We start from the raw sequence: 15,992 nt of genomic DNA on the forward strand, positions 1-15,992 counted from the left end.
AAACGAACCCTTATCTGATCAATATTCCAATTAGAATTTATTTTTTATTGTCTGTTATATATTCGAGCTAACAGATTAAAGAAAAAATAAATGAAATTCATTAAAGATAATAATTACTCGAAATATATTACTTATTACATTTAATTACATATAAATTTGTTGTTTTATTTGAAAAAATGATGAGGAATTATTTGAAGGTCGGACGAACACTAGTCAGAAGTTTTTTAAAAGGAAACACGTTTTAAATATTGTTTATTAGGTATAACTAAGCAGCTATATAGGTATATGAAAAGCTTTTAAATGTTATATGTGAGAATAAAAGCACGTGTGTCTCAACTATCGAGCTTAACTTTTTTACACGTAAAGCATAAGTAAAAGGTTCAAGGATTCGTAAGAGGGACAATAACCAATGATGTATTTTAATTAGCCTGTAATAAATATAGTAATTAATATAAATAAAATAAATGAAATTAAATTTTCATTCATGATCATGTGTTTATTAACATCAGGCTAGAATGTATGACAGTATTAATGTATAATGCATTATATTTCTTGATTTATTAAAAACAGCTTATCTTTCTTCTTTATAAATACTTAGCATTTTTAAACTTTCATTTTTATCCTCAAGTGGATGTATAATTAATATTATATTTTTTTATTTTTTTATTTATATACTGACAATATGTCTAAATTCAAAGCACAAAAGTATATTCGTGTTTAATCGCAATGTCACTTCGATAAAAATTGATCGGAGTCTTAAAGAGTACTATTATTATTAATATTATTATTATTATTACTATTATTAGTATTATAATTATTACAACCGACGAATAAAAATTGAAATATAAAAATGCACTGGTCTTATAATCCCCTTTGGTTAGACAAACGACTTGTGGTGAACGGTATTAATTAATTTTTATTGCTCGTAATTTTCGTGCAATTTAATGATACTTATAATAATTCATCGCTTAATCTCTTAAGTATATTATTAAATCTCTCTATATATGTAAACGTGTATATGCACTTAGGCAAATTATTAGGGCGAGTTTGAAGAATGATGGGTGAAACAATGTACATGGAACGTTTGGTCAAAGTTACACCAGTGATCAATCATGAGTAATCTTTAAAATACTGACTTTTATGATCATTTTGTTGATAACACTCCGTTATCGTATAATAAATTTTTGTTTCGTCTTTCTTTTATCTTGACTAGCATTTAAAAAGCGAGACCAGCCTCAGAATAAGTTGTAAAGATTTTTTCAATCGAGTTTGCATAAGCTGCTGTCCTCAGATCAAGTCCGAGATTAAACTTCATAGCAGTCTTCATAATGGCCTATAAAAAAAATAATATAAGATTTAATCACAATTATATATATTTATAATTAAATATGTATTGTTAAAAATTTTCACAAATATGTTCATAATTAAAACCTACCCTGGCAGATCGTTCCATTGTATAATCTAATCCTGAATGTACAATATCTTTTTCGGATGCACCAGAAATACGCTTATTAAAAGCTTCTGAAGGAGTAACAGGAATACGACCACCAACGCGACCAAATCTACGTTCCAATGATTCTTGTACAGATTCTGTAACACAGCAAACGAAAAATGATTGATTTAATGAATGAAATTATTTCTAATCAAGGGGTATAAATTACCGTATTAAATATTGCTATTATAATATTGCATTTAACTAACCAAGTAAATGATAATTAGATTCTCGTTCGTATTTGAAAGTTAAACGACCATACGACACGTGATTTAAATTCTTCAACCATTCGAAGAAAGAAACTGTAACACCACCAGCGTTAATATAAAGATCTGGTATAACGAGTATGTTTCTTTCAATGAGTATTTGATCGGCAGCTGGAGTCGTTGGACCATTGGCAGCTTCGGCTATTATTTTTGCCTAAAATAAACAAATAAAAATACGATTAAAATAATATTCATATCATTTTTGGTATCATTTATTATCATTAAGTAGAAATATTAACCTGAATACGATTCGCGTTATCTTTGGTAATAACTTTTTCTACAGCAGCGGGTATAAATATATCGCAAGGCTCGTACATGAGATTCTCTCCCGTGTACGGTTTGGCACCAGGAAAACCTACAATCGTACCATTTTCTATACGGTAATCTTCTAGTTGCTGAAATTAAAAAAATATACGACAATTAACAATGACAATTTATATTTGGTATGATAAGTTAATATGAAAAATGAATATTTAGATTTGTACTTTTGGATCGATGCCTTCCTCACTAACGATCGCACCATCATGTTCAATGACTCCTATGCAAGCAGCTCCAGCACGATGTAAATAACGCATTGTGTGCAAACCAACATTACCAAAACCTTGAATGATGAAAGTTTTTCCACCCCAACCAGGTGTGGTACCTACAAATCAAAACACACTTCATTCAAACTTCAATTCTTTCAAAAAAAAAAAACAACAACAATTTTATATGATTAACAGTACGTACCAATCATACTCATAAAGTTAGCTTCATTAATAAAATTCTCCAGTCCGTGAAATACTCCACGACCAGTCGCAGATATTCTTCCATGAATTCCACCTTGATTAATAGGTTTACCAGTTACACAAGCATGAGCATTAATATCCAAATGGCCGATAGTTTTCGCATAGGTATCAGCAATCCAAGACATCTCTCGTTCTCCTGTACCCATATCAGGAGCAGGTACGTCTACACCAGGTCCTATCAAAATACAAATTCCAACAGGTTTATTTTTTGCCATTCTCGTTACGTTTTTAAAAATACTAATACAATTTATATTTTATTTTGAAGTAGAAAAGAAACCGATAAGAAAAAATACACAAAGTGTATAGATAATTTAGTATGTTATCGCTTCATTATTATAGATGCTAATACTTGTTAATATTAACATTACTTTATTTTTAAATACAAAAGATAAAGTTAAGAAGAAGATAGAGACTTGAAATAAAAAAAAAAATGCAAGAAATTTGTTCTTTTGCAATATGCTAGATATAACAACAAGAACAAGGATAGAGATTATTTTAAGCAAGCTCTCACAAATGTTGATTTTCTACAACAGATTTGATCTAAAATTATCACAGATGAAATAACGTCGACGCAGCAACAGCAGCAGCAGCAGCAGGCAGGCAGGCAGACAGGCATACGAAATGACGTAACAAAACGCTGACGATTGAGATGCCAAAATGGTATCTCTGTTGTTCAGTATAGAAAATCTTAAAAATTCGTTATTCTTACAATTAGTTTTAATGAGGCTTACCAATGAATCCTTTCTTTGCAAGTTCCAACGTAAATCTTCTCGTAATTTTTTCAAGCTCATGCTCGGAATAGTTTTTGGGATTGATTTTGATACCAGCTTTGGCACCACCAAAAGGTACATCCACACAGGCACATTTAAACGTCATCAATGCGGACAAGGCTTTTACTTCGTCTCGAGAAACATCCATTGAAAAACGGATACCTGTAAAATGTATTCATTTTATTAAAATAATTGTATTTATAATATGAAATAATTATCATTTCTTTTTTCAATATTTATTTTAGATGAATGTCAATGTCATACTCGTGAATAAGATACCTGTATTTTACAAATACAAGTTAATTCACATTAGCTCTCTAAAACTCGTACATATTTGCGATAGGTATTATTGAAAAATACACATTGCAACAACATTTGTTGACTTTTGAATTTCAAATTCTAATCATTTTCACATTCACAATTGATTCGCAAAAGTTACGAGAGTTCGTTGACTTAATAAATTATAAAATCTATTCTAAAAAAAGAGTTTCACACTATAAATAAGAAAATTAATATTCGTATAAATGAATTTTAAATCAATAAGAAAAAATAAAATAATAAAGTACAATTGATTAGATCACTTAAATTGATTGTTACTATATCGTTGGAATTTTGTTACAGTTATCGGTAATCACTAGGAAAGAAGTATAATGTTACAGCTGATAATATACTTGAATGTATACTAATGTATATGTGTTTGTGCATATAAATAATTAACGATTTGATTCCGGTATTAGATCTAACAATAAGAAATATTTTTCTTTTCAGACTTCTAAGCAGCAAACCTGCATAAAACAATGCACATACTCATAAATATGCTACACGCATGATAAATTATCTTAATTACTGAAACCATTTATAAAATATGCATTTTAATGCAATACAAATAATTATTTAATTTAAAAAAAAAAAAAAAAAAAGAAAGAAAGAATAATAAAACACAAGCAACAACACAACCGTAAAAAAACAATGAAATAATGAAATAATGAAATAAAATCAATCAATCGGAACAAAGAGAAGAGCCAATTGCAAATGTTATTGACCTTAAATATCGTGTCATTGCCATGGAACGTATATTGTCGTTTTATCGCGTGATTAATTTAGATGCCAGATTACTAACAAACATTTGGCAACATCTCTTGACGACGTAATCATTGCTAAGTTTTTCAAACACACACCTTTAAGTATATATAGTATACCAAGGTATTCAAGACATGCTGAAGTTCACGAACGATTTATTCAAACGATATGATCAGTCAATTGAGTTATCGAGAATCTATGTAAATATGACCTGCCTCTGGTACTTCATACTCAACCCAGCCCTCTTTTACACTTCATATTTTTATCATGTTCGATAAAAAATATTGAGTATAAAGCTTGAATATGCGATGGGGAAACCAACGTGTGTATGTATAAGCAAGTTGTGATAAACAAAATAATTATTACGTTTAAATAACTAAGTGATGAGTCACCTTAATGGACAAGAACAACATTCTGCACTATACATTTTCATTCTATCTCTTTCTCTCTCTCTCTCTCTCTATTTAATTCATTTGATTTGGCTAACATGTTAGTTTTAGTTTTATCCTACACGTGACAATTCGGACAATTAAAATAAAAGTCGTCATAGCAAATAATCATATTTCGTAATCCATTAGCCCAGGTGTTACATCTTAAAATGAACTATAAAAAGATCGAGTATATAGACGTGTTCGAAATATTTCATTTGTAACGTATATTCGTTCTATTATATTTTTTTTTCTTCGATGACGAAACAGCAAAATTTTTGTTCCTATCATTATCTCAATTTGGTAACATGTAAAATATTATCTCTCGCTTTAAAAAGCGATAGTATTTAAATACTTTCAAATAATTCTTTTTGTCCGATCAATTGGCTATTTTTAAATTGTCTCAATACATTTTTATTCTTTTATACACTTGTAAAATTGTCAACGTCGTAAAAAATAAGAAAAAAAGTCCTAAAGTCCTAAGGAGATTAAGAAGAATAAGAATAAGAAGTTTTTTCTATCGAAAATGCATAAAAAAACGATTAAGTCTAACTTGTTAAGCTATAATTGTTTGAAAAAACACGTAATGAAACACGATACTTGTGAGAACATTTCTGATAAAAAAAAAACAATTTTAATTAAAGTAAGCTAATTCTCTTATTTTTACAAAGTCACATGCGTTACGTGAGCGTGAACTAATTTAATTTTCTTTATCGTTACAATGGTACTCTTCAATCATTGAAATAAAAGAGGAGACATGGAATAAACAAAGAAATAAGATAAAAATGAAATATCAAATAGAAAAAAATATTTGAATAATCCGGTTTTTTTTTCTTTAATGTCTTCACGTCACAGTCGAAGAATTAGGTGATAGTTTAGTCTTCTTTAATATCGAGGTTAAAACCTCGTATACTTTGAAGCCGTAAAAATGGTTACAAGTGTGCGAAGAGTCCTTACATACGCGGACACATTATACCCATAAAAGTGAACTCGGGAATACAAAAGACGTGGGATGATCTGACATTCTGCTGAGACTAAGCAATGCAATACATTTTTGTCTATATTATCTATGTTATTTACCAAGTAAGAAAGTAATTTACCATGTAAGAGAAAGAATAAAAAAGAAAACAAAAATGACATTAGCTATGACTAATTTTATCGCTTGACTTTATGCTAAGTTTGTTGAAGTATTAAAACATATCTATCTATATGAACATATTCATATATTCATATATATATAGATTCAGTTTATGAATCATTACTCCTTAAAATAATAAAAAATATTGTAAATTAAGAAATGTATTAATTTTTGCTTGAAAAATTTGAAAAATTTGAAAACACACAATTAGATTTGATAAAATAATTTAACTTACAATTAATATTTCTTTAACTTGGAAAATAATTTATATAAAATATTGATAGTATTTAGAGTATTTATCTCTTTTTCATTTGTTATCTTTTTATCTTTTTATCTGAGAATAAGAAAGAATGTGCGCGCACAGATATGTGACGTAACCAAACTGCAAACCCATCAAAAACGTTGTCTACAATTAACTTCTCTTTAATCTTTCAACAATAAACGTTTCTTTATGTTTTCATGAATATTTTCACTAAACCCGGAAACATAAACTTTAATAAACGTGCTTAAAATGTAAAAAAATAAACTCACGTTACATTCTGATAAATATTCATTCTATATGCGAATAATGAAAATGAAAAATATTGAACACTTAAAATAAATTAGCTGAAATTATATAACGTAGTTTCATTCGATTTTACACACGACGGATAGATAGACAAAGCTTATGTACACATAACACAGCAAAAGAGATAGAATTAAATACTACTTATTAGATCTATCGCTATCAACTCAACTGTCGTTAAAAATTGTACACGTAAATCGTATAACGCATTGTTATCAAACGCGCCAAATTATGTTACGTTCTATATGTATATAATAACAGAAATATGATACAATACTTAAATATTTTCTTTGTTTTCTTCAAAGCATGCGTATAGCAGTGAACAAAAGAAGGAAAGTAAAATGTGAATAAAAAATAAGAAAATATACACACCTCCTTTGCAAGGTGTACGATGTGTCGAATGTTGGGCACGGTAACCTGTGATCATTTCATAATCACCGGAATCACGTCTAAGAGGAAACGATGTCTCAAGTATGTGATCGCATGGTTCCATCAGCATTAATATTCCCTTAACTTTTTTCTTACGTTCCTCAACGGTTATCCTCGAACGTTTGCCGATATCTTCAACTAACTTATCTTCGACTATCTGACAAGCACGATGGAAAAAATATTCGACCATGTCGAAAAATTTGGGATTAGGTGCATTCGGTACATCCTTCAAACGTTCGGGAATTTGATGATCGGCGTAACCTCGCATTTGCAAGGCCGCTGTTGTACCTCGCATTAATGTACCTCGTAAAACATCATTACTAGGCACCTGTTTTAAACCGATCGGCGATCTCGTCAATTTTCTCACGTGGAACATATTGTTCTTATTCTTTACTTAATTATTCCCAGGAAAACTTGTTGTTAACACCGGATGACTAATTTGGACTATCTCGTGTTTCTTTTCGAACGTCGACTACTGGATTGTTTCTATCTCTTTAATACTGTTTCTCTTTTAGTTACTCCATTTGGTTTTCTACTATCTTAAAGCGTCTTCTAAGCGTCTTCTAAGCGTCTTCTTTATTATCCCCTCTTCTTTTTCTTCTTCTCTCTGAATTCAAATCCTTCCTCCTTGTATCTTGTGAGTAACGATCCAATACCAGCCACGGATCCTGAACAAATGTATTGGATGATTTTTAATTTTTCCCCCTCTTGGATCTGTTCTACCTTGCCCTTCCTTTTCTTCTTCTTCCCTTCTACTTTGCCCTTTATCTATCTACCCTTATCTTCTACCTACCTGACTGTTAGTTTACTTTGTCAGCTACTTGCGTTATACCTACTACTACCAATCTTTTCTCACCTTCTTCCCAACTGTTCAGTACCGACCGACTGACTCTACTCAAACCTTCTACCTTCCTCCGCTTTTTCTCTATCGATACTACTTGATAAAATATATATATATATATTAACCATTGGTTCATAAATTTAAATCCAAGGAAGGCAACTCCCCTTTCAGAAAAGTTCTGTCAATTGCGTCAAGCGTCATCTAGTCGTGTATGCATACAAACTGAAAGAAATTTTTATCTAATTTAATATATATAAAATACATTATTTAAATATCTTCTCTTAAATAATAAAATTTTATTATCTTTTATATTGCATTAACAAAATTTACTTATATAAAAGAATTATTTTCCTCATACCAATAATGCAAAATGTACAAACTTAAAGGAAATTATGTTTTCTTTGTATTTAGGAAAGTTATAATTCTTTTTTCCTATCTTTTATTAATATTTAGATCTCTATATTAAAATGGTATAGAAATATTTTAATTTTATTCTTTTAAAATAAAATTTACAATTCTCTTTCTCTATTTTATATATTAACACAAATAACGGAAGTTCAACTGTGACAGCCATCTTGCTCTTATCTCATTCGCGCTAAATTTAAATGATGATTTTATTGTGTAGATTGTAGATTTTTAAATATTTAAAAATATTTAATAACAAAATATTCACTTTTTATAAATATTTCAATACACTATTGCAAGATCATTTAAATATATATACTTTTATGAATTGTATTTACGTTAAACATATTCTATATACTCGTTATAAGAAACTGGCCACCAAAGATGGCTGAATCATAGTTTCCGTTTTACAAATGATATTTATGACACATTTTATACTTTTCTTTTACTAGTCTCTGTATGACTTAACTTGAAAATAACAAATAAATGTTTAGGTTATGAATGAACAAATAAAAACTTTCATTTAAACGATTTTTAACCATTCACTTGGAATTATTGTATTATAAAGTATTTATTTTATTGATACTATCTAAAAAGATTGTTAATTTAAATTAAAAAAAAAAACAGTAAATAGAACTTAAATGATATTTTTTACTGGGTATTGAAAATATTGTTTATATAGGTTATATGTTTTAAATTTGTTTAATTTCCAACTTTTATTAGTTTTGACATACATTTGTCTTTAATTCTAATAGGTTATTTATACATAAAAAAAAATGTATTCAAAAAAGATTATTAAAAAAGTACCGGGGGACTTACCACCACCAACAAAAAAGGAAAATCAAGGATATATTGATAACTTAGCTAATAAATCAAAGATAGAGTTGGAAGAAATTTTAGAAAGACAGAATAAATTATTAGCTAATAAGTGAGTAATGTGTGATGGACGGTCTATTCTAATGTTTATTTTTACATATTTTTTATTATTCAAATTGTATCTTTTAGAAAATTTATTTCAACACTTCCTGATAAAGGGGAAAAGATTAAAACGTTCAGAGATAAATTGTTAAATCAACTCGAGCATCAAAAAGAAATAGATAAAGCAGCTGTGCTTCTTTCAAGATTGAATATAGCATCAGAAGGAAAAGCAGCAATGAATGAATTAGAATGGACAGGTATTTGTCCCAAGGAAATTCATAAAAATAAAATTGTTGAGTTGGATAGTGATGATGAAGAAGAAGATCCATTAAAGATTTTAGCACAAGTAAGTTCTTTACAGAAGTATCTAGAAAGTAATAGATATTTTTATCAATATCTAAATAATATTAGCCTACAGGAACTGGTGTACATAAGAAAAAAGTTATACATTTACAACCGATGGAGCCTTTGATAAAACCAGAAGATTTAGAGGAAATAGAATCTTTTAAAAATGAAGAAAAATCAGATTCCGAATTAGTGCATGTAAAATATCTTATTGATAAGGTTGAAAAACCTCTGGAAAAAAATCAAATTAAAAAGGAACCATTTAAGCCATACAAAACTACTAAGAGTGATGTTCATGATCCAGAGAAAGAGAAACAAAGGAAATATATTAAAAATTGGATGGTTACAGCTGCTACTCCTCCCCATATTGTACATGGTGCTGTTAAATCATTAAATTTGAGCGAATCGTTACAATTGCAAAGGGAACAAATTAAAAAGTTACAGGTAATTTGGCAAATCATTTTATACGAAATGGATTTTATATTTAAAACAAAAAAAAACAAAAGAATGTTTTCCTAGTTGACATATATAAATATGTTTTATATTATCACTTCAATATAGGATATTCAAGCGAAACATGCAGTTGAGCGATTAACAGAACAACTAGGCTTGCATAATATTGGTTGTGTACCAAGTAATGTGGGTGATTATCGTATACCTGAAGAAATCAAGGATACTAGTTCTAGTTCAGAAAGTGAAGATGAAGTATATGATGATGAAGATAAAGATAAAGGAGTAACTGTTGTTTATACAACAGATTTTACAAAAAGTTAAATGTTAACTTTTAATTGAATATAACTACAGAGAAAAAATATTATAAATTTAATACTAGCAAAAACAAATTGTGAAAAATAATTGTACAATTTGTTTTGTTCTGTAAATATTGCTGTGAAAAATAATACTTTCTATACATGATAAATTAAACGTTTGTAATTAAAAATTATGAAATCATTTGTATCTCTTTACTTTTTTTAACACGTTGCGTACCAAGCGTTATTACGTTTTGTTTCCTCCGGGCCCAAGTTTTTTCTCGGCGCACTAGAACGATAGCGGAGAGATATGCGGGAAAACCAACAATTTAACTCGAGTAGATCCATGCATTGTCGATTATCTACATTTAAAGTGCTATCGACCTATGTAATTGATACATTGTTTTGTTCCGAAATAATCTTATTGGTAAGTAGCTTATTTTTGATTTGGAAACGTTTATCGCTTTCCCTGGAAAGCATACATCTTTCATGTATAGATTATTTAGTTTAAAAGCATACTTTTTCTGAAACGCACCTCAGTAATTTTTTATCCCAAAAATGTTTATTGGACGTCGTGAAAGTACAATTGAAAGTGAGAGTAGTGATGAAAACGTTGCGAGTTTTAGAAGAAAAGTTAGAAATAGAATTTCGTCGAGTTCAAGCTCGGATACTGATGAATCATATGCAAGTGAAGATATTGAAGAATCACTAGAAGAACTGGCTTTAGACGAAGAAGAGAAATTGAACTGAATTGAATTGAATTCGAACACAAAAAAACAACGTATTGTTTGAATTGCCCAAAATCGCCACAGATGTGCTTGGACTGTTTCAACGAATTTCATGCGACATAGTATATTATAATATGTTATCCTATATAAATTAATAAAAAGTAGAATGTTATTTGTGTATTTTTTATATTTTTACGCTGTATATTCTATATTTATACTTCAGAACTTGTTCCATTAAATTTGTTTTCAAAATGCAACTAAAAATCTTATTTAACTTCAACAAGAAAAGCGTCACCCATGTACGGGTGACGCGGGACCCACGGAAGCATGCCCGTCACCCAAGTACGGGTGACGCGGTACGCAACGTGTTAAAATCAAGGCTTCTCAAAGTCTAAATGGCGACCCCATACAAAGTCGCATAACTAAATTTACAAGTTACAGATATTATAGCTAAGTTATAAATATTAAAATACACGAATATATCAATTTATGATAAAAAAAGAGAAGATAGTACAAATAATACATATATACTCAGTGTTGTATAAAAATATTTACTCGGATAAAAGGGTCGCAAGTAGAGAAGTTTAAAAGTTCTGCTTTACTTTACATTATTGAATAATTTTGGGATTTATAAGATGAAAAGAAAGAATAAAATATATTGACATGTCTACGTTTACAGCTTTTAATTTTTTATTATAATTATAAATCAATTGTAACCAAAGTTGTTGATGATTTCTGTATAAGGTGCAGCAACACGGGAAACAGATGCTTCAGCCTGTTTTGTAAGTTTCTGTAATGAAAAAATAAATTAAACATATATTCGAATAATGCAAAATTATATATGCATTTTGAATAATCTCATAAGATATAGTGGTTTCATTATATATCAAATAATGTAGGTATTAGTAATCATCGGCATATATTAATAAGGAAATATGTATACAACTTCTTAAATAATAATAATAGTAATAATAATGATATAATATAATTGAAAAAAAAACTCACTTTGAGTTTGTTTCTCTTTTGGACTTCAAGAATGGATCTGACGCGCCGTTTGTTCTCCAAAGTACGAACCACAGCTTTGTACTTCCAACCAACTTCGTGCGATAATCTTCCAACGTGACAATACTAAAATACAAAAATATTTTTTAATGTATTATTTAGTTTCATTTACATTAATATAAATGAAATATTTCATATTGTTATAAAAACTCAGCTAAAAGTATCATCAAATCCAGTAAAATATACTGCATTCAGGCGCAAATTACCAAACCATCATCGTTTTTTATAAAATAATGTTCTCAACACACAAAAAAAAAAAAGAAAAAGGAAAAAAAAGAGTATATACAATAATCTGACAAGAACTTGAAAATATTAAACTCGTTTATAACTTTGATAATAATAACAATTAAAAATTACCTTTCTACCGGGTTTTAAGCACATTACTCTCATGGCGCCTGGTACAACAACACGTTTCCTGCGATCATAAGGAGGTGGACAACCTTCATAAACTTTTAACCTTCTTAAAGCATCCTTACCTCTTTGCGTCTTATGTGGGATCATACCTGTAATAAGATTAGTATTTCATATTATTAATAAAAGTTCAACAAAATCATTGAGAATATGTATTAACATTTTGAATAATCTCATAAGATATAGTGGTTTCATTATATATCAAATAATGTAGGTATTAGTAATCATTGGCATATATATTAATAAGGAAATATCAAACAAATGTTCTTAAAAATAAATGTTATTGAATATACCTCGCACTGTCTTCCAGAGAATTTTACTTGGTGCACGGAAATGGAATGGACCGCGTGCAGGGTTAATATTACAACGTTTACGTAAAAATGACATAAACTTCAACTTATTCCTGTAATCAAGATCAGAGTATTGAGATTATTATATATGTTTCGTCTGTTTATCTTATGTTAGTTAATTATCTTTCTAGATAATTATAATGATTATAATAATAGTAATATATACGAACTTAAAGAAGTTTCCAGAGATATTAAGTTGTTCGCTACGAACAACAATAACTTTATTTCCTTGCAAGATAGTTTTTGCAATGATAGCTGCTAATCGGCCGAGTAGATGGCCGCGGCCATCTATCAATATTGGCTAAAAATAAGAAAACAATATTAGTCAAATTATTAGAACTTTCATCAATCTAAAATTATTATACAAAGGATTTGATCATAAAATATGCATAAACAATTATGATGATAATAATAATAAATACCGATATCGACAAAATCCACGTGGATAACAATGTAAACGTATAAATTATTCAATGAACAATTAAGAATAAAAACATTTAAACATGTATTATAGAAGAAATTTGATGTAAAACATGTTAATATTATTGCGAATAATTATTTATCAAATATATGAAATCAATAAATAATAAATCTCAAGAAAACAATTTACAAAGAACAACGTGCACGACTTACTAATAGAACCTAAGTGTCCATCTTTAGTTTTGTACAATATGTTAAAGAAATATATCATTTTCGATGGAAAATATTGTTTTTTTATGATAAATCTTTAATAACGTGAAGTATAAATGTAAAAATAATTAATTATAACATTAAAATGAATAAAACTTTAATAACAAACCTTTTCACTGAAGCCAGTCATTATGATACTTTACCGGAAAGGACCGAGTAGTCATCAATTACAGTGTATACAGTAAAGGAAGTAATCCTATAGGGATATTTTGTAAGTGTTGCCAATATTATAATAACGGAAAAAATTAAAAAGAAATCAACATGGCTACGCGACTGTAGCGCTACTACACAGGTACTATAAAAACTATGAACTTTTAAGCGCCTACGTTATTTCCGTCTTGACTTTCAAAAAATTACACAGTACTCTATTCATTAATAAATAAAATTAGACATAATCAATTGGGTTTTTAAATAAAATAAACAGAAAAACACATCCGAGAAGTATCATATATTATTATTAATTATATAAAAACTATAATTTGATTGATTCTATTAAGTAATTAATTGTATAAATGTATAAATTATTTTATATTATTATAACATTTGTTGAATTTGGATAACAGGAAATACATAAGCGTATTATATTTTAATAAGGTCATACAAGTAGATGATTATAAATTTAAATGAATTATTTTATAATACTATTTTTATATAAAATTTGCTTAATTACAAAAAAATAAAGTAACAGTCTATTATGATTAAATGACAGATGAGAGGAAAATAGATGGATATGCATGAGTTTTGATAATTTTTTAAAAATAATGAATTATTATAATATTTTTAGAATAAATAAAAAAAAATAAAATTGAAGGATAATAACACTATATAAACTCAACAATTGTCGAGGATTTTATTAATAATGAATAACAAAATTTAATTATCAATTTTGGTTGCTGTTTGTTCATCGTATTGAATAGAAGGAATCATTGGTGGTTTAAAACCATATTCGACTTTTGATTGTCTAAAATTACCAATGTCTCCTAAAGGATATCCTTCCGATTGTCTTGCATTTCTCATAATTCCCGGTACGATTGATTGTTGTGCTTCGAGGAGGAAAAATGGTGAGGACTTTAATTGCATTCTTAAAGAACTCGATGACGTTTGACGTGAATCGATGTATTTGTTTTTTGGTGTCCTATCTTTATTATTATCAAAAATTCTAGCACGTCTTCTGTAAGATCTTAAATTTCCGTTAGAAATCATTTCTTTCGGAGGAACGGAATTCGAAGATTGTTCTAAGTAATTAAAATGAACATTTTTATTATTGTTATTATTATTATATCCGTTATTATTATTATTGTCTCCAAAATATAAATTTGGTTTTTTGCGTAAGTTTTCATGAATCGATGATGAAGAGGAAGAAGAAGAAGAATTAACATAATTTCTATGAAACGGAATGGATGTAACTTCGGCGTAAAATTTTTGTAACGATCGATGTACTTGTGACGGTGGTAAAACAAGTTTATCGATATCTTCGGAATGTACTTTAACATTTTCTGAATGTTGTCCTGTTTCGATAAGATAAGGTTTATGATTATGTTTAACTAGTTTCTTCTCCGAATAATCTGGATTAATTTTCTCACTCGAAATAGATGGTAATTTGATATTAACCGGATGTGGTTGCATAATTAATCTATGAATTACGTGAGGTACTTTCTTTTCTCCCGTTTTTTCAATATAAAACGTATATGGATCAGGTAAACGAGTTTGTTTTTCTACCGTCTGTTTGTCATTAGGAATTTGTTGATGTACTTGTGCAAGTTGTTGCGTCGAAGATGTTTGTTTGTCCGTTAACTTTTCTATCGAATAAAATACTTTATTATCGAGATTTTCTAATTCAGTGGTATGCACGCCATATGCAGGTTTCTCAACAGATTTCTTTGCTGTTATGGAATAAGGCGAAGAGACCGGTACAACATATCTGGTCTCAATAAAAGGATTATTTTGAAGAATCCTTTGAAAAAGATGATACTGATTGTGAGACGGATCCGATCTTTCTTCGTGCTGATTTTCTACGTAATGATGACCACTATCTTTATTCAATTTCAGATTATTCGGCGTTTGATGTTTATTCTCACCGCTTGTCGTCATTAATGCCCCGTTAAAAATACTTCCACCATTCGAGTACTGTTCATAATTTGTGCTAACATCTTGAGATTGTCCTGGTAATAAGAAAATTGGTATACCAATATTATTATTACCTTTGTTGTTATTAATTTGTTGTGCTGGAATGGAATTAGCATCAACTCGTTTATCGCTAGACAAATATAATCCCATAGAAATGTATGGAAAATTGATATTCTTTTGAATACCATCTGTATTACCGATTACTAAATTATTCGTTTGACGAGCCCGTGAAGAATTTTCTTCGATGTTATCGTAAAAATTACCAACGTAAACGTTGGAATTTCCTGATTGAACAGTGATAGGTTGATCTTGTAATCCATTTATACGAAATTCTTTTTGTACGTTATCATAATTAATCGGCTCATTTACTTTGACTTTTTGGAATATATTTTCAACGTGAGGAGACAACG

At 28.8% G+C, this 15,992-nt stretch overlaps 3 protein-coding genes across 6 annotated transcripts; 1 reads left to right on the plus strand and 2 right to left on the minus strand.

Annotated features, from left to right (window-relative positions):
• Positions 1–470: 470 nt before the first annotated feature.
• Positions 471–7,880, minus strand: Gdh (glutamate dehydrogenase, mitochondrial). Its single transcript, XM_015335946.2, has 8 exons — positions 6,900–7,880; positions 3,278–3,478; positions 2,488–2,721; positions 2,244–2,401; positions 1,998–2,153; positions 1,702–1,912; positions 1,436–1,590; positions 471–1,333 (listed from the first exon to the last, which is right to left on the minus strand). Exons 1-8 carry the CDS (start codon positions 7,330–7,332, stop codon positions 1,217–1,219), a joined length of 1,665 nt encoding a protein of 554 aa, XP_015191432.1. The 5' UTR covers positions 7,333–7,880; the 3' UTR covers positions 471–1,216.
• Positions 7,881–8,641: 761 nt separating this feature from the next.
• Polr2M (RNA polymerase II subunit M) lies at positions 8,642–10,416 on the plus strand. Of its 4 annotated transcripts, none has more exons than XM_089170648.1 (5): positions 8,642–8,884; positions 8,958–9,130; positions 9,208–9,466; positions 9,532–9,909; positions 10,027–10,416. In XM_089170648.1, exons 2-5 carry the CDS (start codon positions 8,979–8,981, stop codon positions 10,237–10,239), a joined length of 1,002 nt encoding a protein of 333 aa, XP_089026774.1. In that variant the 5' UTR covers positions 8,642–8,884; positions 8,958–8,978; the 3' UTR covers positions 10,240–10,416. The 4 variants fall into 4 exon arrangements, with proteins under 4 accessions (XP_089026774.1, XP_089026776.1, XP_015191431.1 ...); XM_089170650.1 differs by having other exon boundaries at positions 8,642–8,769; XM_015335945.2 differs by having other exon boundaries at positions 8,643–8,860.
• Positions 10,417–11,610: 1,194 nt separating this feature from the next.
• On the minus strand, positions 11,611–13,695 carry RpL13A (ribosomal protein L13A). Its single transcript, XM_015335944.2, has 6 exons — positions 13,565–13,695; positions 12,936–13,066; positions 12,709–12,818; positions 12,362–12,507; positions 11,948–12,070; positions 11,611–11,732 (listed from the first exon to the last, which is right to left on the minus strand). Exons 1-6 carry the CDS (start codon positions 13,583–13,585, stop codon positions 11,649–11,651), a joined length of 615 nt encoding a protein of 204 aa, XP_015191430.1. The 5' UTR covers positions 13,586–13,695; the 3' UTR covers positions 11,611–11,648.
• Positions 13,696–15,992: the final 2,297 nt, after the last annotated feature.

This window comes from Polistes dominula, unplaced genomic scaffold, assembly GCF_049000335.1.
Source record: "Polistes dominula isolate Pdom_NZ unplaced genomic scaffold, Pdom_raw_medaka contig_79, whole genome shotgun sequence".
NCBI lineage: Eukaryota > Metazoa > Arthropoda > Insecta > Hymenoptera > Vespidae > Polistes > Polistes dominula.